General features: G+C 30.8%; 1 protein-coding gene across 3 annotated transcripts in view; it reads right to left on the reverse strand.

Annotated features, from left to right (window-relative positions):
• Mekk1 (mitogen-activated protein kinase kinase kinase 4) overlaps nucleotides 1-26,689 on the reverse strand; it is a 150,603-nt gene that overhangs the window by 90,849 nt on the left and 33,065 nt on the right. For 2 of the 3 annotated variants that reach the window (XM_075359507.1, XM_075359506.1), the window contains exons 2-3: nucleotides 10,743-10,892; nucleotides 6,446-6,531 (exon numbers count right to left, since the gene is read on the reverse strand). In XM_075359507.1, the coding sequence (XP_075215622.1) occupies nucleotides 6,446-6,531; nucleotides 10,743-10,892 (236 nt within the window). Of the gene's footprint in view, nucleotides 1-6,445; nucleotides 6,532-10,742; nucleotides 10,893-17,929; nucleotides 17,949-26,689 lie in introns of those variants that run through there. The other variant, XM_075359508.1, reaches the window with a different exon arrangement.

Consider the following 26,689-nt stretch of genomic DNA (forward strand, 5'->3'; position numbering starts at 1 on the left):
TATCAGATAGTGGATACCAGTGTTCTTTGGTAGTTGGGTTTCAATTAACTATACAAAACTACACCTCATTTTCATTCATACAAATCATCGTCATTCATTTTCTGAAGTAATATCTTACAGTGGTTCCTGAGGCTAAACAGAAAAAAAAATTGCAGCTGCTTAAGGAATAAAAGTATCCTTGCACATACATAATTTACATCATTCACTATCCTCCAGGATTTATTTTTGTTGCAAAATAAAATTTAACATAAGAAAAATAATTATTGATGTTATTGATCAAAGCTAGTTACAGAAACTGTTGATGTCGTTTGCAACATATACTAGATAATTTGGTAAGCCAAATATGTCTTGATGAGAAATGCACTTTCTTTATAATTCTTCTAGGATAACTCATTCAACAAATGAGTTTACTGTCTCCAGCTATCTGCACTTTTTGACTTAGGCAGTTCTTTTTCCATGTTTACAAAAAATTATAAAATCTTTACTGAGAGGATGTTTAAATGGATTTATTCATTTTGGAATTTCAAACTGAAACCACTAGGGCACAGGTTATTCAGGGATTTAGGTTTGTATACCTTGATTTAGATCTTATAATTGATTGTTAAGACGTTTGTTTGCAATCAGTGATAATTTTATAAAAACATATGTGAAAAGTTTATAAAAGCTTTTATTAATCACTGCTTTATTATAATACTCAAATTTTTAATTTTATTAGTATTCTAAGAATTTTAACATTAAATTATAATCAATATAACATGACTGGGTCTGCGTTAACTAATATGTATGAATGTTAACTTCCCATTTCAACACCAAGCAATCTTATAACAAACAGTCTTTGATTTTAACTGGGGCAGATATAGTTTTGGATAGATCTGAATGCTTAACAAAAATATATTCAATAAAGCTTTCTTTTTATCTATCCTAATCATCAATACAGTTTATAAATATAAAATCCACTTCTGTAAAACATCAAACGTCATACAACTCTTTTTCTCTTATTAAAAGTATATACATTCATGTTTCTTAAAAATAAATTTTTCCCCCAGTCAAGGTTATCTAAAAAAAATTCTATTAACATATCAATCAAATGATTTACATTATTTTCATGAGTTATATAAATAGCTGCTAAAAAAACTGAATATTTTCAACGTTAAATTCCTACTGTACTTCAAAAACATCTGCTAGTGCTATCTTAAGAGACTGGAGAAACACCCATTTATCAATATAAATGACACCATAACATTTTTATTTTGATTCTGAATACTTTTAATCTTATGAATAACTAATGAAGTATGTTAGTTTGAACAACAATTCTTGTCATGCTACCTAAAAAAAGAATATCTTCTACCATATCGCCAGGTTTTACCCAGAACAGTACAAGTTCATTTGAAGAAGCAACTAAATAATATATAAAAATTTGATTAATACTCCTAACATCACAAAAAAACTTTAAGTGTTTAGTCATTACATTCAGAATTAATATTTTAAGTAAATTACTTAAAATTTTCAGATAAGTTATCTAGCTCTTAATATGAACATATTAAAGAAAAATGTATATAATTGACCATTTAAACAAGGAAAGTTAACTAAAGATAGAAAAAAAAGAATATTTGAAAAATAAAAGTAAAAAGAACAAAGAAAAAATGTAAAACTAAAATATAACAATAGAATTACACAATAAGTTCTAACAACCAAACAGGATTGAACAATTGCATCGAATCGCTGGAAAATTAACAGAATGAACGAAAAACTTTCAACCTATAATCCTACATTCAAGAAGACTCCGTGAAATGCAAAACTTGCACAGTCAACACCTTACTTCTTCAAAGCAACTGGTTCAATCTTCATGTAACATACTAGTTTTAAATTAATAAGTGCATCACTGGTGAAGACACTGTAAAAGTAAATTTCGATTCAAGCAACCTTCATGAATAAAATTTTTCATATTCTATTGAAAAATATAACAGTTACATGTATTGTTGTTTCATACAACATTTGTATGGTAAATGTACTCAGAAAATGTATTTATGCACATATAGTATGTTTTGTGATATGTATATATTTATTTATAAAGAAATTTTACCAATTGTATTTAATGCTATGTTGATAAGTTGGAATTTCAAACATTAATTTATGTATACCGTTTGCTGACATGTAAAAAATAAATAAATATAATCGATAATTCAAACATTAGAATATATATATATATATATGAGGGTTATTTTTTTCAAGGTCCAATCGGTCGCGAAATAAAAACCCGCGCAAAAATCGGATGAACCTTTGCGCATATGTGTTGCGCAGCGTCTCTAGTATGGCCTTCAATCACGCCGCGTCACTTCGTTTAGTTCTGAACAGGCAGCTAGCACGTAAACATGTCTACAACAATAGCATTTCCCGCCAAGTGTGAAGTGCGTGCGGTAATTCAATTTCTCCAGGCTGAGTGGTGTAATGCAGCTGAAATTCAAAGACGAATAAGTAATGTGTATGGTGAAACTTCAATGAGTGACAGCAAAGTGCAACAATGGTGCAGGAACTTTAAAACAGGACATACAAATGTTCATGATGCAGGTGGTCAGGGAAGGCATTGTCTTTCTCCATGACAATGTTCAGCCGCACACTGCAGCTGTAACAAAGAAGCCCCTGCAGCATTTTCGTTGGGAAGTGTTTGATCACCCACAATACAGCCCGGATTTGGCTCCATCCGATTTTCACCTCTTTGCTCACATGAAAAGCTGGCTAGGAGGACCACATGTTGGCACAGCCATCAAGCTGCAGACCAGCGTATAAACATGGCTGAAAATACAGGCATCTCCGTTCTACGACGAGGGTATTGGAAAGTTTGTACCACGCTACGACAAATGTCTAAATCGGAGTGGCGACTATGTAGAGAAATAGTGTAACTATGTAAGTACTTACAAAACTTACTTTACTTACTTACTTTACAAATAAAAAATTTTTTATTTTCACTGTGGTTTTAATTTCGTGACCGATCGGACCTTGAAAAAAAAATAACCCTTGTATACATATATATATATATCTTGATCAGCAAGTACACTATAAAGTCAACACATAATAGTGATAAAAAATGTAATTTCTTTTTCATAAAAAATAAAATGTCAGCATAAGCTTAAAAACTAACAATTATAACATTCTCATAAGATGCTAGATAAGTCAATAAATGCATCCCTTACAAACCTATGATTTTATTACACATAGGATGAGTTAAGACGTATCATCCTGAAAACTAAATGATGTGAAGAAGGTAAGAGGCCAATATAAAAGCCACAAAAGCTTGATGGTAAAAGCCATATTCTATGAACTGGTTTCAGTAGACCACTGAAGTTAAGAACTGTGTTGAGCACAGTTCACTGTATTCTCTTTATATCTTTAAATGGATAATGACCGCCACAATACCACTAACAAATACCAGAAAGGAAAATCTTATACATTAAATTAGCAAAACCTTTTGCAAATGTAAAACTAATTTAATTAAGGTTTTGTCTAAACACCAAATTTTCATCATTATTTAAAATACCAGAGAAATTTGGACTGAACTTAAAAAATCTAGAATGGTTGCTGAATTTACATAGTAAAATATTAGGAAATCAAGATCCTTCCAAATAATATACAATGAGAAAACTGGGAGTACACCAGTGCTGCACACAATAATGATCCAAAAATGGTTCTGCTTATAGAAGTCTGTAAAAAAACTCAATAGTATCATAGAATTTGAACCCCTGCACCCCTGAATATACCTAATTCCCTGCACCCTCAATTAGCAAAACTTGGAATATTCCAATGTCCTAACCCTAATTTTTTCAAAATCTGTTCTACTCTCTTAGGTAAGTAAAAAAACATATCATTAACCCTTCTTACCTTCTCTATCCTCCCCAATTATCTAAACTTGAAATACTCCAACAATGAACAGTTTTGTTAATGACTCCCAGTCTAGGACCAGTAAATGCTTGATGGTATATAGTTCATACACTCACTTTTATCTCCTTTTCTTTAGATTGGGCTTTAACAAAAATTCAAATGATGTAATACTCAAATAACTTTTTTAAAAGGAATTTTATCAAAGACAAGAACCTAGCAATGTAAAGAAATTTGGTGGTCCCAGTCCTCTAGTACCTGTTAGCAAACAAAATGTTATGATATTTAAACTTTTTTCTTCTTAAGTTACCCAGTTCTGAAACTAAGTACTTTTAAACTTTGATCATAATGATTAATTTGAGCTCTATGGTTTACCATCAAGGTCTTAGGCTACTTAAAACACTTTTATTAACAAAAATAGAAATACGGTGGTACCCAAACCATTCTTTTTTCAAAATATATTTTTCCTTCAAGGAAACACTGTCACACAAGGTTCAGGATCCCTTGCTATCATACATCTCTTAAAGCAAAATCTTAAGTAACATAAAAAATTTATGCCAAAGAGACCAAAGAAGACGGAACCCATTTGCAAGCCCAAGAAATGGATAAGATGGTTCATGATATGACAGTATAGAAAATGCAATATGGAAGATGGTCACAGTGGCTGAAAACCTCATTTATATAATACATATATAAATTTACATATCTAACACCAGACTTATAATAGTGCTCAAGAAACAGTAATTTCACATATTTTTAGGTATTTCAAACAGAACTGATTCAAACAAACCTGTTATTTCTAGTATTCGCTAATTTTTTGTTCATCATACTGCGAAATAGATTTTAACAAGTCTTCAATATTTTAATCAGTCTAAATTTATGACATATATATTTTTTTTAATTAAAATTATCTATCTGGGTGGCATTTCCCTTTTTGAAAAAAAATGTTTATTACTAAGGATGTTTTAAAAACTGAAAAAACAAAGCACATAAAATTATCAACAATGATGGAAAAAACTATGAAATTATAATAGAGCTCTTCTACCCTGTTTAATGAAGTAATATTTGTGTAATTTATTTTCTGAGAATTAACTGAAGCAATCTTTTGTGTTTTAATTTAAAATAAAATCTTTTATGAAATAATATTTAATTCTTTGTAAGAAATTGTAACAAGTAACCAAAATCCAAAAGAAGTAGTACTGCTGTTAGGTGTTTTATAAAATATAAAATTAATAAAATAATTTTGAAAAAATAATAAAAACTGACTTCAAAAAATAATAGAACTGAAATGTTACAAATAATTATATTTTTATTTATTAACTAAGGTAAAAATATTTACAACAGATAACTATTTTTGAAGTCAGTGCCAGCCAACACAAGTTAAACAAAAAAAAAAACATATGATCTGTATAATAAAAATCCTACTTCAAACAAGACAAAATTGGTAATAGAAGTTTTAATACAATAAAATGAGATCTACAAACATATAATGTAAGAATAAAATGCGACATAAAGAAATATAATGTAAGAATATTTTATAGATGCTTAGGTACATATATTATCACCAAATATATATCCATTAGCAAACTCAAGATGAGGTATGATCGTGAGATGCTCTCTCTTATACGTTCTTGAGATCCCATTTTACATGTGGGAAACCCATTTAGCCACCTAGCAATCGGTTGAGATACTAATTCGATGTTTAATTTGTGATGGCTGGCACTGACTTCAAAAACAGTTATTATAAAAAAATAATTATTTGTTGTCAATACTTTTACTTTAGTTAATTAATAAAAATACAATTATTGTAACTTTTTAGTACTATTATTTGTTGAAATCGGTTTTTATTTTTATTTTTTATAAATTATTTTATAAAACTTCCTCCTTTTGTACTGTGCGAGTGGTCAGCGGCTAAGCGGTTTTTTTTTGTTGTATTATTCCTAAGATTATAATCAGATTTGGTAAAAATTTATTTGGGCCCATTCCAACAGTATACTCCTTCTTTTGATTAAAAAAAACATTTATCAAAATCAGTTTATTAACGTCAGAGATATTGCATAACATACATTTAAAAAAAAACTGTCGAATTGATAACCTCCTTTTTTAAAGTCGGTTAAAAATCATTATCAAATTATTATTATTTTCTAAGAAAAAAGACACTAAGCATTTTAATTTTAAAACTTAAAACATTTTGTTCTTTTTTTGACAGCACTCAATAATTTCAGTGTTTTTTCTTTTAAAATTTTACTTCTTTATAGCAATGAGCCGCATGTAAAACATTTAAAAAAATCATTTAACAAGAAAATTGAAATTACGTAAAAAAATAAAAAAAGCAGTCTCAAATTTAATTAACTGCCACTTTACGGTAGGGAGATAATCTTTCAAGTAGTAATGAATAATATCGTATGAAATTATGTGAATCATTTACACTTCACATAATATAAACAATATATAAAAAATAACAAAGCATAAATATCAGCGTACTAGATATAAGCTGTATTATTAAATGAAATTATGAAACAGAAAAGAGCATTAAATTAAACAGTAAATAATATAATATGATAATACATACCATCATCAGAACAGACATAATCATTTTGATTGTCTTCAAAAGATATACGTTTCCCTGACTGTGCTAATCTAGCAGATGACTTAGCACTAAACATAAAAAAAAGATTTTTATTAATATTTTTAATATTACAAGAATAAAGAACTTTTAATTATTGTATTGTTTTACATCAGCAGAAAATTCATACTTAAACTCCTACACCACTTTCTATGTTTCAATTCGATCAATAAAAATACTAAAAAAATAAATCAAGGTATACAACATATGTAATTTAAATATTGATTCAGAGCACTTTTTCTGGCCATTTTTACTTCCTTGTACAAAGTAAAGGAAGTAATGTGAATGCAAAAAATTTTGATTTTCAGATTTCAATGGAAATATCCATTTTGACTAGTTTCAGTGTGACATTATTACATACGTATGTATGTATGTATGTAATGTATCTTGCATAACTAAAAAACAATTAGTCAAAAACAACAAATCAAAAAAGTCCAAAATCCAAATCTTTTTGGATTTTGGACTTTTTCTTAACTTCAGTAATAAGCCTTCACTGAGAGCTTTTCAACGATGTATTATAAGTGGTACTTATTTTCATTAGTTCCACAGTTATAGCCAAATGAAATTTTAATTAATGAAATATTTGGATCTATAAAGAGAAGGCACATTGGTTCAAATCAGACTTCATCTCCTCCTTTTTTATTTTTAACATTTTTTTTTTTTAAATTAAATATATTTTGATTTATTAATAATTATTGATCCATGATTGTAAAAAAAAAATTACAATAAATAATTATTCAATAATAAAAATAAAAAGAAAAATATGAAAAAAATCAGAAGTTATTAGTGAAACAGAATTTTATGTACTATTAAAAATGTAATTTTATAGGCATTATTGCATATGTGTACATGTAATAGAGTTGGTGAAACATTTATTATTTAATATTAACTGAAAATTATGATTTAGAATCGTATTATTTTTGGATTTTCTAGTTTAATTTCTGTTTAATTTTATTTAATTATTCTGGAGTTTCTGTTTAATTTTATCTACATTAAAGTTAACTACAGGTGATTGAAAAATAGACCCCCACACAAACAACAAATACACTGAGGCATATATGCCCGATCTTTAATAAATTCTAAAAAGTTCTTATCTTTTAGTTCATTACTCTTCTGATACTGTCGGACAATATTCTCCCTAAGTTGGAGTTGATCATTTTGTTTATTTGTTTTTTGTTGCCAATCATTTAATCACTCTTTGGTTTGATATAATTCTTCTGATCTTAATTTGTGTACACATTCTCTAGTTTTCAAATTTTTCTTTCTTTATATTCATCATCATCTCTTAATCTTTTTATTATTTTCTTGGTCTTAACATTTTCTTCCTCTTTATACTTATTCTCTTAATTTTTTTATTCTTTCTTTGGTTGTAACATTTTCTTCCTCTTTATTTTCATCTTGTCATTTTTTAGATATATTTCTTCATATTATCTTTCTTTTTCCTGTATGATTGTTTCTTTTTCATTTTTGATTATTCACCATAATAATAAAAACTGAATATTTTATATTGTAAGGTCAAAATTAACATTTGTAACCAGTATACAGGAGTTCACTAAATGGAATAGTTTAATTATTATTAACTTTTATTTATTCTACACACCACAAATCTGAAACTTTTGTTGATCAGCAACTCATGAAGATACAAATAATACTGATCTAGTAATTATTAAAAACTTTATTAAAAATTATCAATAAAAAATAGTTTCAGCGATCTGAGAAATAAACTAAAAATTTTTTTTTTAAATAATTTTATAAAAATTGTCTCCATGTGCTTAAATATAGGCAAAAATTTCTTATGCATGATAAAAATATACCCAAAAAACAGTTTATAGAAACCAAAACCATTTTTTTGGAACTCATTTAAGGTAGGTTTTTATTTATTTTGTAATTATATTTTGCAAGTGCAGAAAATAAAAATACACGTTATATTCTATAAACATAACGGATAGAAATACTGATGTGATTAATTATGAAAATTCCACAGCCGTTCTCAATCAATTCATTTATTTGAGTTTCTAGAAGTCTCCAGACATCTAATCCATCTTCATTTCAGGTGTAATAAGCAGCTGCATCCCATTCATGAAATGAATGTATGAATAGCTTATTTATCCACAGATTGCCTGGTTTGCTGAAATTGGATATGTTGTTAATTAGAAGCCAACAAAAGAATGGTGGACACAGTGGCAATATCAAGGAGCTATTAAAATTAAAACTAGTTAACCTGGCCTTCAGATAACTTCAGGCACAGAAAGCCTAGCACTATACAATCACCCCTCTGACAAATCTTTACTCAAGAGTAATAAACATTCCTAGGCTAACTTGTGAAGTAAGAAGTTTTCCTGTAGCCAACTTCACCAAACAAAAAAAAAATTGTTAAACATCAAGATGCAACACCCAACCAAACGCAATTCAGTTATAGCTTTATAATCAGCACCTTTATATTGTTAATCATAAAAACTTCTTTCAAATGAACATCATTATTCTCAGAGAAAACAATCCCACGACCTCTTACCTTTAAGTGCTTTATATGCACCGTAAACACAAGAAAAACTTTACAAATAGCTTAAAGCAAACAATAATGTTACTCATTTTTTTAAACAGAGAAGGCAATGTTTAAAAAAATATAAGGAGAAAACATAACATTAAAATTTTACCAAAAATCATATATAATCATTTCTGAAACTTCAGCTTTGACAATAATTTTACCTAGGTGCAACAATTCCTAAAATGGCAGCCTATTTTCATGGGTATTAAATGTTTTACAATCTTTGCAACAATAAATACAGAACTTTGATGTGAATAGTTCAACTGTAAAAAAGAAAATCAGTTTCCATGATATGGTTCCTTTCTTGGGTATTGTAATATATATATATATATATATATATACATATGTTAAACTTATTACAGCATTAATTTTAATTTTACAGCCATACATTTATCTTCTTTCATTATTTTAAATGTTTTTGCCTGTTTTATGTGCTAATCAAATATCTCAGTAAAAAAATAAATAACAACCTTTTTAATAGAAGATAAAACTTGAAAGAAACAAACTCATTTAAATCACTATTTTTTATATAACAAAGTAACATCCTTCTAATCTAATAACTGATAATGAATTTGCAATTTACATTAATTTAATGTACATCTAATAAAATTCAAGGATAACTTGGACAATTTCATTCACACATAAACACAATTCTACCACACTATTTTCATTAAGGTAATATATAACATTATCTCCCTACTATAATGCTGTAGATATCAGATCTATCTACAATACATTTATTAATAAGTAAAATAACATTTTCAGTAAAATTACACTTACCAATTTATCATTATCTCTATACTTGTTTTTTGAATAATTTTTAATACATAATATTTCAATTTAAAAACAAAGCCATTAAAAATATATAAAACACTACATCATTTTTCTCTTACATTAGACAATCTCTCGTCTGCTTTCAATTAAATCTGCTTCTGTATTAAATGGTCTCACTCAAGGCAAAAAAACCAAAGGAAAAATTACACAAAGTTAACTTTTATATCATTAATTTATAACAAACAATTAATAAATTAATACAAGTTTTAATCACAAAGCTTGTCAAATTATATACGCATCAATTAATATTTGGTGTTTAAAATACAAAAAAAAGGAAATAAAACATGTAACAGAATGGCACAACTAAATCAGAAGACAAATAAAATTATTATACACAACTAAATTTTTTAAGCTAATTTTTGTGATGTTTTATTTCAATGAGCACGGATTGTTTAAATTATTCTAATAACAAAATGTATGTTTTAATGATGCTTGGTTTGTAATAGAACATTTACAAAACTACTAACAAAAGACTAAATAAACAACATTACTCAAACTTTTTCACATTGTTATAATACTTATTGTTAGAATCAATGGCTATTTTTTATTAATTTATTTTTTTTATGATATTGAAATGTAAGCTAAAAGCTTGTCCATGGGATATGGAAATAAATTTCCAATTTCAAGCCTGACCAGGATTCAAACCTAACACTTTCAAATGAAAGGCCGAGACGCTATCACTCCACCATGGAGATCAGCAAGGCTTTTTCAATTATCTATTTCCGGAATTATTATAGAACTCATTCTGACAGGGCAAGCAAAATTTACTATGAGAATATTAAATAACACATATTATCTAATTTAATATATATTATGGTACATAAATAAAGAAATAATTTTTTTTTAAAAATGATGATCCCATACATTTGAAGTTCTTTCTCTTTCCTACTCCGATTTCTTCTGATAATCCTAGTACGAGGTGGAGTTCTACTATATATATCTAGCAATTCCTCCTCGTGGTCGACGTGGTCATCCGAATAAGTTGAAGTTGGACTAACATCATCGGCTGCAGATCTGCAAATAAATAACAAACATACACGATTAGATGAAACTTCTTATCAAAGATAAATAAATAAAAATTGATTATCACACGGGATGGAAATTAATAAAAGTAAATTTAGTTTCACAACATTACTAAATGACGTAAATTAAGTCTATACATTAATATGTTAACATTGTTAACACTTAACATTATCAAGCAAAACATTATATATAGAAATTAAAAAAAAACCATTCCAATTAGTTATTGCATCATCAGACAGTTATTTTTTTATTTTTAGACCGTACAGTTTTATAATTAACTTTGCTGTTAATATTATGCAATTCAGTATTACAATATATGACAAACGGTAAAAAATTCTATTCAAGCAACTTAGCATGTTTATAATGTAATTTGGGAGTAATTGTTCACATTCATTAAAAAGTTAGCATAATTAAGTTAAAGATAATACTCTTTCAATTTTAAAATTTCAGCTTTTAGAAGTTGAGGAAAAATTTAAAACTACTGAGAACTTATAACTTTTTTATTTGGTATTTACTTCAAAAAATTTAATTTAAAGAAATATACAAGTATAAATTATTATTTTTATTTTTTATTTCTTTTAAAAATCTTTCCAAATAAAAAATAAATTTATCACATAGAGTTGTGCCGATTATATAAAATGTAAATAATTTTATAGACTACAAAAAATGTCTAAGGTATACAAGGTGTGTTCAAAAAGTAATGACAATTTTTGTTTTTTTGGAAAGAATTTTATTTATTAGTTTACATTAATGTTATCCCCCTTCAAAATAGTCCCCATTAGATATTAAACACTTATGCCAGCGCTTTTTCCAATCCCCGAAATACTTCTGGAACTCGATCTTTGGAATAGTGTTTAGCTCTTTCGGCGATTCACTTTTAACCTCAGCTATGCTTGTAAGACGACGACCCTTTAAGGTTCTCTTTATATTTTGGAATAGAAAAAAGTCACACGGGGCTATGTCTGACGAATATGACGGCTGGAGTATCATTACAGCGTTGTTTTTGGGTAAAAACTGACGAACAAGCAATGAAGTGTGAGCAGGCGCATTATCGTGGTGCAAAAGCCATGAATTGTTTCGCCACAAATCCGGGCGTTTTTTTCGGATTGCTACAAGCAAACGGCGTTGAACTTGTAGGTAATATTTATTGATCGTTTTACCTTGTGGCAAGAACTCATGATCTTCGTTAAAAACTGTTCTTCGTTAAAAACGAAGAACACGGTGAGCATAACCTTCACATTCGACCGTACTTGTCAAGCTTTTTTCGGTCTTGGTGATCCAGAATGCCTAACTGGGACGACTGAGCCTAGTTTCGAATCATATTTGTAAACCCATGTTTCATCACCTGTTATGACATATTTCAGTAGTTCTGCATCGTTGTTGACTTCATTTAGCGACTCCTGAGCAACTTCCAATCGCCGCTATTGTTAGAAATTCAACAATTTTAGAACAAATTTTGCTGTCACACGTTTCATACCCAAACATCCGAAAAAATTTCATGGCATGAGCCAATTGACATCCCAACATTATCAGCGACTTCTCTGATTGTGATTCGGCGATCATTCACAATCCTTTCTTTCACGTTTTCATCGGTTGTTGATGTGCTGGGGCGTCCGGGGCGCTTTCAACGTCTTCAAGACCTTCTTGGAAAAGCTTATACCACTCATAAACCCTTGCTTTACTCATAGCAGACTCGCCAAAAGCAATATTTAACATTTTTAAAACATTCCTACACTTTATTCTATTCTTATAGCAAAATTTAATACAAATTCTTTAATCATTATTTATACAAATAAAAAATCGACGATCGTACCAAAGCAGGTGTTATCCTTTTGACAGCTGACAACAGGCTAAACATTTAAAACATTCTAAAAATGCTCAGATACTTTTCAGACATGTTTACCAATACAACAACGAAAAAATCCCGAGAATCGGACTAATACAACCCGCGAAATTTCCAAATTCTCATTACTTTTTGAACACACCCCGTACTTAGATTCGAACGCGGGACCTTTGGCATGAAAGGTCAAGATACTATTATTCCACCGCAGAGTAGTAAGTTGGTTTTATTTAAAATATGTACGGACAAAAAAAAAAAATCACTGTTCTTGTCCAAATGTAAAAAAAAAAAACACAGTTCGGATGAAGCGCAAAAAACAACATAATGTGTCTTTATTTAAAATATGAAAAGGAATGCAAAAAAATAAGTAAAATGACAACTGCCAAACGTGAGCTTAGACTCCCAGGGAAACGTGGAAGTAAAGAATGCCGAAATACGTAAACTCCAGACACGAAGCACGAAACAATCAATTTGACACAAGTCTATCAAAATGAGACAAGCAGGCAACGGTCGCAACGTCTGGGTGCTGACGAAAAAGTAATAAAACAAAACACCTGAAGAAAAATTTGTCGATTACAGAATATGTCCGAAACAGCTCGAAACCGAAGGCACATTTTCGATGAAGACATTTTAAGTTAGTACTCAACGTACTCGCTTATGTATCTTGTATGTTGTACAAGATTTATAAACATTACGACTAAAAAGAAATCTTCAAATCTTCTATATGCATAAACTACATTTTCGTTGTAAAGAAATTTTTTTTTAACTTCCACTAAATTATCCAGAAAAACATATCTGAGAACTAGAGTCCATCCTCATCAACATAAAAAAGAATCATCGAACGAATTTGATAGAAATTAAGGCTTGAACGTAAAAAAAAAAAACAAATACTAGTCGAATTGAGAACCAATATTTTTGAAAGCGCTTAAGTATACCGGTAATAACTCTGGTTCTAAGAAGCATTATCTAATAACACACTTTTTTTTGTTAAAAAAGAAAAACCTCTAGACATAGTTAAAGCCACTTACTTACATAATGTAGGAATAGTGGCGCCACACTTATAAGTAGTAGAGACGAGTCCGTCCCCACTACTTATAAGAAGAGAGCCCTCCTCTTCCTTAAACGCCTGTGCCGGTTCTTTTCCTCAAATTATGAACCACAATGTATAACATCCTAGTAGAGTTTTTATCGGTGGAAATACCATGATTTATTATCAATGATTTAAACAACGAGACCAAAAAGCGCTGCACTGAGCCGTGAAATTAAAACGAAAAATCGTATGATCTCTAAGTACAAATCTACTTCAACTTTTTACCTTTGTTAGTTACAATTTAGGAGAAAATATCAATATTTTTGTTCTTAATTGTAATAAACCTAGTTTATTTGTGAATAAAAATATCTGATAAAAATCTACTTCCCTTTTTGACTTCTTTATAATTTTTATAAACATTAAATCATCAAAAATAATTTTATTATAACATTAATATGATTCGTAAATAATTAAGGCTGATAAAACACATTTCACATTACAACATTATATAATAGTATACAAATATTATTGGAACATGCATTAAGAAGATTTAACAAGAAAAAAAATGAATAAATGATAATGATACAAATAAAAAAAGTTTGAAATCCTACAATAAAGCTCAATTATTAATGTCCTTGAGAAATTATCAAATGATATTAACTGCGACTTAATAACATGCAAAAAAAAACATATCTCTATATAATAATATTAAGTTAAATCGGAAAAAATTATACTTTTCCAGGGCAAAGCTTCGACACGTGCGTATTAAGTACAGTCATCATCCCCGTATCTGCATTGGTCATGTAGAGCAAGCAAAATTCTACGGTCAAATTTATTTAACAATATTCATCATATTTGCAAACAGGCAAATGTGTTTATTAGACTTCATTTTCGTGTGGGGAAAAAACAAGCATAGAATTCCACCGCAATGCTTCAAAACATGACAAATTAATAACATTTTGGATAAGAAAGATTTTTAAAAAAATCATTTGATATTAAAAGAAAGCATTTTTTTAATATCAATCAATTAAAATACAAATACAGCCACGCAGTTAAATGCAAGAATTAAACTGCAAATAAATGAAAGATAAGAAGTGGAAACCAATCCCCAACAAGAAAATGTTATGGAAAATAGAACCGGAAGCAAACGTTTTATCGCTAACAAAAACAAATTTCATTCGATATAGTTGAAAAATAACAAGTTAATAAAAATAAATAAATAAATTAACAGTTGATAATTTGGAAACTTTTTAAAAGTCAACCACATCGTTACTCAAATCAACACCGATTCTGTGTGCTACTTTTAATCTACCACGCAACGACACGTAACTTACAAAATCAAGTACGATATGACGCAGTAACATCCCCAAGGGATATATTGGAGCATTACGATGTCATGAATAATCCACGCCCTAAATTAGGGCGTTTCAAATGTAGATTAAAAATGAGAATTTTTTCGCAGCGACTTTCTCGCATCGATTACTTCTACTAAGGCAATGCACTATGACTCACCATCAATAAAATTTACGTGGGCAACAGCCGTAGCACAAAAATCGTGCCGATTGAACACAAAAATAAATCAAAACACACGAAATACATGAATTTATATATATTTTTTTTTACTTTCCCGTCTAGATAGCGCTATAGAACAGCTATAGGTCTAGAAACGAAAGTATTGTAACCGGTCATATGTAATTTTCACCGGATCTTTACGTTTTGACCCTAAGGTACTCAAAAAACCGGATGGAAATTTTCTGGGTGTTAATGTTCATATGTACACGTGTGTGTGTTCGGTGTTGGCCACTAAATTATATTATAATTCAGAACAACTGGACCGAAATTTTGACCAAACTCGGTCAGATAACATCTATATATGAGGCATTAATACCATTAAATTTTCAACTTAAAATGCCAAGGGGTGAGGAGGCTGTAGAGCACGCTCACCCTGCACATCTCAAGATTTCAACTAATTAAGGTCATATTTTTCTTAGGTACATTTTTTAACGATTAAAAAAAAATAACATATCTGCAAAAAAAAAACGTTTTTTGCTAAATCGCACCCCCACCGAAAAAATGCTGTTGTAGTGATCTACTATGTTGTGACGTCACAAGTGAGCAGTAGGATTAAATAAATGAATAATATTTAAAGTGTAAAAAAGTAAAACACGGACTGGCCGGATCTCGAATTCGATCGCCAGGTTGACTAGGTACCAAGTGCGTTAAGTCTCGCGACTACACCAATAGAGCGAAATTTGTTCTATGTAAGTTGTGAAATTACATTAGTTTATTTAGTGCCGACCGTCGCCGCTAGTACCGCCACACCCACGCGAATTAAATCCGGTATGTGCGCGCGCTTTAGCTAGAATCATTGAATTAAATAAATGAAAACAATATTATATTTAAATAGAATTGTAAATATTTTTAATTAAGTTGTGTGTGTACGTGTGTATAAACCGTGCAATAGATGCAACCCACAATTGCAGGACTTTTCCCGAACGCGACTTTAAAGCCGCATTCCGGGAAATGGAAGTAAGTTGACAATTTGTCAACTTTTTTTTTTAAGAAACTAAGTGAAGAATGTTTACCGGAGAAGAAAGTAACTACACAATAGAGGTCAATAGCGAAGGTGCTGAATTAAACATTACAAATACAAAGACGTATTAAGCAGTGACTTGAAAAAGAATAATTTTATTGATAAAAAAATTTCAATATTTTATATTTAGCGACTGGCTATAAATATTAAATTCCACGCCGCCTTCATAATAACAGTTAAAATCCTTCACACGAAATCTAAATTAAAATTATCAATAATACGATAACATCTCACTAAATAAAAATTAGTTTAAATAACTTAAACATTTTTTATTTGTTATATGCAAGAAAATTTTAAGATTTAATAGAAAAACGATCTCAGATTATTATTTTAGTGGAAAAGCAATCAAACACATTTATCTTAAAAAACAAATCGTGTCGTTTTATACCCTTCATAGCAAACGTTTTTTAATTTTTTAATTAAAAAAGAATCCACTGTTTAACTTGTTCTAAAATACATAATTAATAATATGTTCTTAAAGTTACAATTTTACATACTGGGATTATTTCATGTTTTTCTATAGAGTAATAAGAAAATATTAAAACAATAAATATTAAAAATTCTACGAACACCAGTTTTACCAGGTAAACGATTAGCAGCATAAAAGTTTCAGAAAAATATATGAGATAATTAAATAAAATTCCATCAAAATTGATCCAGTAATTCCGAAATTATTTAATATATTAGAAAAATAAGAACATAGACTCTCTTTGAATTCGGTAAATAAATATTTTACTGTGTGACTACTATTGTGTTATATAACAAAGGAAAAAGTATTCCCATCGGGCAAAATGATTTACCGATATTTGTATTTTTATGTGACTTAGGTTCACCATGGCAACCCAAAATTATCAGTAAAAAAAAAACTTTTATATATACATATAGATATATTAAACCCCACCGATCATTAAATTTGACATGATAAGTTGTGTTATTTCAGGGAATATTATTTTAAGATGAATAACACGCCATGCAAGCTTAAAAGCTTTCTTCACAGGAATATTATTTCGGATGGAATCCGAAAGAGACGAAACCACTTTCCCAAGGAGGTCAATCGATTTTACATAAAAATAATTAAATAAAAAACTATTCTAGGCAGTAAGACGATATCGATAGGAATGTCAAAAAGAGAAAATTTAACCAAGATCTATTTAAGTTATAAAAAAATAATATAAAAAATATTGAAAAAGTTTTGAAATTTATAAAAACGAAAACTTCTATCCTAAAATATTGGAACTTCATAAATTCGTTTACAATTTCATCGTTTTAACTTAAATAAATGAATTTTTTTTTAATTATTTCTCTTTAGAGGCGTAATCAGGGGTTAATATCATACGCCTTTATCGCAGGTAAAGGAATTAAGTGAAATCCATTTCAGAACAATTTTTTTGTACCGGTATCTCAAAGTATTGTCACCCGATGTGATTTTAATTATAAGAAATAAACAAATTTTAAACCTTTTAATTTTTAATGAAATAAATTTACCAAATTTTTAACTATTCAGAAATTAATAAATAAAATATTTTATAAGAAGGTGTAAAAACCTTCGTGAAAGAGATTTTTACCTCTGCAAACTCCCACAAAATTCATTCTACTATCGCAGCCCTATTTTTAAAAATTCGAGTAAAACTGCAAACAAAATAAATCACCTAAAAACAATCGCGTATAATTTCCGATCGGTTCACAAATCCTAACGATATGCATTGCGGTCGGAATAAACTTTGAAAAAAGTAACGTAAAATATACTATCGCTAACGAATTTATTTAACACTATGAATTAGCACCGACTAACAACTAAACAACCGTATTTAAACGATATTTATTTTCCGACAAATAATAACAGCGCATAAATCACATATACTTATTAGAAAAAATATGAACAAAATAATTTACTGTGTTCACATAATTTTTCAAAATTCGCTTACGTGTATACGTGCGGAAAAAATAAAAAATGCTTTTTAACACCTAAAGCGTAAATAAAAAAAATACTGAATAATTACAATTTACAGATTTATAATTTCTAGAAGATTAATTACTATACGTAAAACTTACAAAAAAATAAAACTTGCCTTTAATTTCACATGAAAAAGAAACATTTAAACTAAAATCGAGAATTTTTTCGTCTACAAAGATATTAAACACTGATAATGAATAAAAACTTTATAATATCAAAAAATGTAATAATTATAACAAACTACTACTACAAAAGGCGACTAAGAAATGTTACGACACATAACAACGTAAACGTAAAACAGTGCGACGAAAAATTAAAAGTGTAAGCACCTGCTGCTGTTGAAGAAATAACTCCGCTATTACAACAGTAGCTTTACACAACCAACTACTTAAAGTAACCGATAAAAACGACGTTGGCAGTAACCTTGTAATTAAGTATGCATATATCACCGATCAATGAATCCGCCATCTTAACAAAATTAAAATAAAAAATTTAATAAGAATGGTTAAAAACTAACTTATAAAGAATTCATCCGTCTATAAATGTTACTTATACTATTATAGTACGCGTATGCATAATCAAATACACATTTAAATACCTAAATAATTTAAATATATTTTTGTTAACCTTTTACAAGCAATAAAAAACATAAAATAAATAAAAGCAGCACTACGAACAAAATATAAATAAACTTTTTTCTTTATTAACTTCGATTTTTGAAACTACTAGACTTAATTTGATACCATATTTATTTGTGCCTTAATTTAATACCAAACCAAGTTAAAGGAGGAAATAAATAAGCATATTTTTTTTTTTTAGTTTTAATTCAGTTTCTTTTAGAATTCAGGTTTAATTTTTTTTTTTTCATTTATTTTATTTTACATTTTTGTTAAGATTTTACTTTCCCGTTTAGATAGCGCTATAGAACTAGTAGGGAAAGTACTATAATCGGTCCAATTTGGGCGGTTTTCACCGGATCTTCACGTTTTGAATCTAAGGAACCCAAAGAGCCAGATGGAAATTTTCTGGATGTTAACGGTCGTACATACGAGTGTGTTCAGTGTTAGTCTGTAAATCACCTTATATCCAGAACTACTGAGCCGATTTGACCAAAATTATTTAGATTACTTCTACATATGGTGCAACGATGTCATTAGATTTTCAACTTAAAAGGTCAAGGAGGTGAGGCTGTACAGCAAGGTCACTCTCAGTATCTCGAGATTTTACCTAATTAAGGTAGTATTTTTCAATATTTGCAAAAACGTTTGCAAAATCGCACCCCCCCCCCCCAAAAAATAACTAGGGGCTAAGTGGGCATACTGCATCGATAGTACCATCTGTCATCACAAGTAGAGATAATGTCGCAGTCCGCAATATTGGAATTTCCTTTTTTCCTTGTGGAAAATTCCCTTTTCTTTCGTACTCTTGGATCATGAAATTTGAAATTAAACACAGGGTTGCCGACCAAGTTATTTTTTACATTTTAAATATTAGTTATTTATTTAATTTAATTTAATTAATATTTCAAAGGTTGGTATCACTGATGTACAGTTGTTGTGGTCGTCTGCTATGTTGTGACGTCACAAGTGAGCGGAAGAATTAAGTAAATGTATAATATTTAAAGTGTAAAAAAGTAACTCGGTCTGATTGGTACTCGAACTCGATCCCCCAGTCGACTCGGTACCTGGTGCGTTAAGGCTCACGTCAACACCAGTTGCCGATCGTACAAGCGAAATTTTGTTTTATGTAAGTTGTGAAATTACATTAGTTTAGTTAGTGCCGATCGTCGCCGCTAGTACCGCCACACCCGCGCAAATTAAATTCGGTATGCGCACGCGCATTAGTTAGATAGAATCATTAAATAAAACGCGGCTGTAGTTACGTGACGGGGAAAATCCTACAACGGTGTGGTCAGCTTTTTTTTAAATTTATTATATTTTACATCTTTGTTAAGATTTTTTTATTTAACAAATAGTTAGGACTATAAAATGCTGTTCGCTGAACGAAAAAACCCGTTCGCAAGAAACCTAAAAGGAAAAAGAAACGCTATACAGAAAAAAGGAATGAAAATTAACAACATAAAAAGAATACTACGATGCGTGAGCAAAGGTTCTTTGAGATGTAGGTAATGTTTTGCTTTTCTCATCCGGAGTAATCATCTAACTTTTTTCACGTGAGAATGATTAGATTATCAAAATTTTATCAGCGTAAGTATCATTAAGTTATACAAATCGTAGTTATTTCAAATACGCCATAAGGTTTTTAAACATTAATCATTTTATTTTGCAATACAAAAGTTCAATAAATTAACAATTAATATAATCCACCTTACCATCACGTTGATATGTACTCTAGATCTTTCGGCTTACTTGGAAGACATCATAAGGAGTTAAAATTAATGCATTTAAAGTCAAAAGTCTAAAACATCATAGTTAAAATTTTAAAATCCTACTAGTATAGTAGTAGGATCGGGACAGTCATGACTGTTTTTAAAGTTTTAAATTTTAACTATGATTTTTTAAACTTTTGACTTTAAATGTATTAATTTTAACTCCTGATGATGGCGTCCAAATAAGCAGAAAGATTTGGAATACATATCAACGTGGTGGTAAGGTAGATTATATTAATTGTTAATTTATTCATTTAACATATCAGCAGTACCATGTTTGAGAAATTAATTTATAGTTAAAATGAAGAAAGATCAAAATGTTCAGTGGAAAAACCTGAGTCCGATTTAACCCCTTGATCAAATGTTTTTATCGTCAAAATTAAATTGTATTCAAAGTATAATTGCTAAAAAATAACAATTTTTAGTAAACAGACTTTGTTACTGTTTGACTCCTCCTTGCTCACAGTACTGTTGTGGCTGTTTTCAACTTGAAAAATAGATAAAATATCTGAAATTATAAAAGCTTTTTTAAAAGTTTTTATTCCTTAAGTAGGATCCCTTTTTTAAAAACGTTCCCGTGTCGCCTACATTAATACTAGATACAGTTGGATTTTCAATCTTGAATATTATTGATATTTTAAGCACGGTTCCATTTAGCCACCTTGTATTTTAGAGCTTAAAAGCTTATTTATTGAAGTAATTACTTAATTCAATAAGTACGCCCGTTTGATGGAACATTTACTGAACGTGGTCAAAAAAAGTGAAATTATAATTTACAAAAAATATTTCGTGATTTCGCCTAGTCCAACGGGGTTAAAAATGAGGCCGCAACTGGGATACACGAGTATATGTAGCCAAATATATGTGCAAAACTTCCAATTTTATAAGCAACAAGTTTCCGTGGTACGAGGAAAAAAGTGTTTAGAAATAATGTTGAATATCCCCGTTCCTAAATTAAAACAGATTTAAACTTTGGAATTTTAAAGAACTTAATAAGTACTTTCTTGGAACTTAAGTTCGATTTTCAACGTCCACAACACAAAAATTCAAAGTGGTGAAAACTACATCTTCCTTTTTTAAGTTTGCCCAAATTTTAATGTCATCGATGTATCAATTATAGAGATTTCTTTAGCCATTTTCGAAGAATTATGTTGTGCCAGTACGGACATATTAAAAAAAATGCAGGCCCATAACACAAATACGTACGTGCATACACTTTCCGGATTTTGTTTTAGACTAAAGGGGTATTGAAACGTCAACATTTACAAAAACTTCTGATAATCAAAACCGATCGCTATACTTTCCCTTTACAGCTGTAGCCAGGAAAGTAAAATGAGAAATATTTTCAAATCGGTTATATAGACAAGGCAAGTTTCGCTTACAAAGATTTCTGCTTCTTAATCTGGGAAAAACTTCTTCGGTAAAAAAACCAGAACCACGAAAATCGGTTCGTTTAGTGAGGGCTACGGTTTGGACAAAGATATAAAACAAAAACATGTGTGTGTGTGTGTGTGTGTGTGAGTGTGTAAGTGTCACACACACTTACGCATACACACTATATATATATATATATATATATATATATATATATACAGTAAATATAGTTTATAGTGACCCTCAAGGAACATTTTGTGGATTTTAGGTCACAATAACCGAAGTTTAAGTAGCTTAGTGGTACTACAGTACTTTAATATGCCATCTACACGGGTATTGTAATACAGTAAAATAATAATCATTAAAAATAATCATAATTTATTTCCGTAATAAAATAATATAAAAAAAAACAAAAAAATGCAATAATAAATACACAAATACAGTAATTATAAAAATTACTTTTTCTGCAAAAAGTCGGTTATTTTACTTTTTTCGAACATTTCATGTTGTAACACAGTTTTTGAAGGTTCTTTTCTAAATCAAAACAAATACTCTTTGTATCTTCATTAGCAATTTCTGTAAAACTGAGAAACCGGCAAACGGTTTTCATCGCCGCTAAAACGTCTGGAAGATTTGACGGGTTGATTTCTTCGTGGTTACCTTCGTTCGTCATTACCTACGTCCCCGTCTATTTCTGCTAGTATTGAAGCCACTACATCACCATCAGTTACAGTTTCATGCGTTTCTAAATCTTTGTCAACCTCCTGATAATCTTGAAACAATGCATTTGACAACGATTAGTTTTGCAGACTATTGCCCCGTTCCGCTAAAGATTCTATTAAATGAATTACACAGGATATGTAAAAAAAAAATACTATACCAGCACGATATGTTACGCTCACAGCAAAAAAATTAATAACAACTGAATGTGGCTGCTTCAGTTTAATCTGGTACAGGAAGAAGATAAGAAAAACAAGAACTATAGTACATATGCAGGTAAAAAGGAAAAGTTGAGTCATTTTAACCGTCAAAATATTTCTGTAGCTACAATGTAGATATATTACGTTACTGACGAGTTACTTCCGTCCGTCATTTTATCTGCTGCGATAAAATGTTACATTGCAGCAGAAAAAATAAATCATAATAACCGATATGTCACTACAACCGATGAAATTATGAACAATATACAAACTGTATTTATATACTCGTATTAACAGCATACCAAACCGATTATGAGACAAGTTTTTGGTCGCTATATCCGGTGTCACTATAAACTATACTTACTGTATATATAAAAGCTGACAACACAGTAGTTTTTGATGCACGGCTTCACATACCCGCTCACGCACAACTTAGCTTAAAATATTCATTATTTTATTTAAATATATTTTTTCGTTTACTTAATTCAATAATTCTAACAAAAGAGCGCGCGCATACCGTATTTAATTCGCGCGGGTATGGCGGTACATCGATATATTGGTAAAGGAACGGAGGGACAGGCACACCGGGATATCGGCTGCATTGGTACGGGACTCTACTTTTAACATCTGGCAAGATCGGTGGCTGGCCGGGGAAACGGCAGCCTGGACGACAGTCTTAATACCGGACCTGCGATCGTGGTGTTTGAGGACACACGGTGACCTTGACTATTACACAACCCAAACGTTCACAGGCCACGGTAATTTTCGCAGTTATCTTCATCGTATTGGGCGTGATACCCCCAATTGTATGTATCTGGAATGTGACACAATCGAACAAACCCTGTTTCAGTGCCCTGAATGGGAGTAACAAAGGGCTCGGGCGGAGATTACTGGCTTGTCACCGACAAGGTGATTACTGGTTTCTAACGGAAGTTGTTGGACAGCCCCAGCTGTGAGGGCCGGTATGCCTTGGTATGCTGGCTCCGAAGATCAGCCGGGGACTCCGTGTGTGAGATGTGACGCTTTCTGCTGTGACGACAATCATCTGAACCTGACGTCTTTTAGGGGGAGTCAAGACCAAAGTCCCGGTGGCATAAGGTATAAGACACTCAAAGACCGAGACCCGGCCCCTGGAGTGGGGAGGAAGGTTACGGCATTGCTGAAGCTGAAGCTGAAGTCTCCTCGCTGGGGATTAAAGACAGGCATAAAGTTAAAGAGCCAACCGTGCCTTGCCGGATGTTCAGCTGTTGGGCGGGAAGGCCCGTTAGAGTTAAAGGACGCTCCCTTGGCCTGCGTTATACTTAACTGTGGGTCCGGCCCAGAGAAGGGGGTATAAAAAAAACTTAATTAAAAACCGATATATATCAGCAAAAACATACAAAAAGTACATGGCGGTACGTTGACGCTAACTAAACTAATGTAATTTCATAACTTACATACAACAAAGTTCGCTTTTACGGTCGGTAGACTGGTGTAGCAGCGAGGCTCAACGCACCAGGTACCACGTCAACAGGGCGATGGAGTTGGAGAGACCCAGCCAGACCGAGTTACTTTTTTATACTTTAAATATTATTCAATTTATTTAATTCTACCGCTAACCTTTGCCGTCACAACATAGTGGACATGGGGCCCGTGAGATTCACAACGTGAGACGTCACAACAGGACGGGGTAGAAGTGAGATTTGCAAAACGTTTTTGCAAATACTGTTATTTTATAATACGCCTAAGAAAAATATGGCCTTAATTACACGAAATCTCGAGTTACTGATGAGGGTGACCTTGCTCTTCAGCCTCACCCCACTGACCTTTTAAGTCAGTGGGGTGACTTAAAAGTCACCCCGCTGACAAAATTTAGTGATATCAACGCACCATATATAGAAGCAATCGGATTAATTTTGGTCAAATCGGTCCAACAGTTCTGGATGTAAGATGATTTAGAGGCCAACACCGGACACACGCGTTTATACGACCATTAACATCCAGGAAACTTCCACCAGGTTCTTTGGGTTCCTTAGGTGTCAAAACGTCAAGATCCTGTGAAAACCGCATATGCCCAAAATAATACGAGTATATATATACGAAAGTAATATATATACAGAGTGTCCCATATAAAACACAATCCATCAATCACTCATCCATGAAATTTCAAAAGTCAAGCTTACTACCCTACTCGTGACTGAAATGAACTCGTCCAACATTTGAACATAGCGGCGACACAGTAGAACACTACCGATAGTAACAACAATGCAATCATAACGTTCAGTGTATCGCTAGAGACAAGATGGTGTTTTCGCCAGATGAACGTGTTTTCATTGTCGAGTCGTACTTCAGTATGAAATCAGCGGTTGCAGTGCAAGATTTGTTTCGCCATAAGTACCCAGATAAACCAGCTCCTAACAAAACATCAGTATTAAGGTCAGTTGCAAAATTTAGAGAGACCGGTTCTGTTAATAACAAGGAACACAAAAGATCTGCGTCGGTGTTGAATACAGATACAGTCACTGAAATTAAAGACCGATTACTCGTCTCGCCAAATAAATCGATCAGACGTTTGTCTGCTGAAATTAATTTGTCTAAATCGACTGTTCATCGACTTCTTGAGCCCGACAAAGAAAAACGGCTACAATATTGTCAACGGTTCCGTCGATTTCTGCGTCAGGGATTCATTATTTTTCACAGATGAAGCACGGTTTCATTTGGATGGCTACGTAAACAGCCAAAACAGTAGAATTTGGAGCACTGAAAATCCCCACGTTTATCACGAAAAACAATTACAACCGCAGAAGTCGGGCGTGTGGTGCGCGATATCGCGGAAGAAAATTATCGGTCCTATTTTTTTCGAGTACACCATTAAGAACGATATCAGAATATTTTATTTCAATTCATCGCATTCTTGGAAGAGGAAGACAGTCACTGCTGGCTACAACATGACGGTGCGACATCGCACTACGCAGGTTCAACTTCTGATTTCGTCGAGGAATTCTTTGGTAATCGTGTTATCGGTCGAGGCTTGTGGCCACCAAGATCTCCAGATTTGACTGCGGCGGACTTTTTCTACGGGGTTACCTCAAAGAAAAACCCTACAGCAACAAACCACGAACACTTGAACGATTGAAAGTCAATATTGAACAAGCTGTATTAAATATCCAGCCACAAACTTTGAAAAAGGTTGCAAGAAACGCTTGTAAAAAGAATTGAAGCTTGTATTCAAGAAGATGGCGACCACTTCCAACATTTACTCTAAATGTAAGGTAATGGATGGTAATAATAAAAATTACATTTACATTTACACATGCCTTTTTATTATTTCAATACCTACCAATATAAGGTTGGATTGCGTTTTATATGGGAAACCCTGTATATATATATATACACACACACACACACACACACACACATACACATATGAGTGAAACTGAGCATCGATTCTATTTTTTTAAATCCGTTAAAAAAATATTAAATAATTATTTAATAAATTATACAACAGTTTATCAACTACTTACTGATAAACTATCTATTTTTTTTTACAAAATTTAAAACAGCGTTACAGATGGTTTTTATTATTCCCCAAATTATGTCATATTATATTAATCAGGTTTTCTAACTAAACTAAATTAACTGGTAGATGAAAAATCTGTCATAAATAAAAATAGAATTAAATTAAAACGTAATTTTAATTTCCGATATT

The sequence above is a fragment of the Lycorma delicatula genome, chromosome 3 (assembly GCF_047948215.1).
Source record: "Lycorma delicatula isolate Av1 chromosome 3, ASM4794821v1, whole genome shotgun sequence".
In the NCBI taxonomy this organism is placed as follows: domain Eukaryota; kingdom Metazoa; phylum Arthropoda; class Insecta; order Hemiptera; family Fulgoridae; genus Lycorma; species Lycorma delicatula.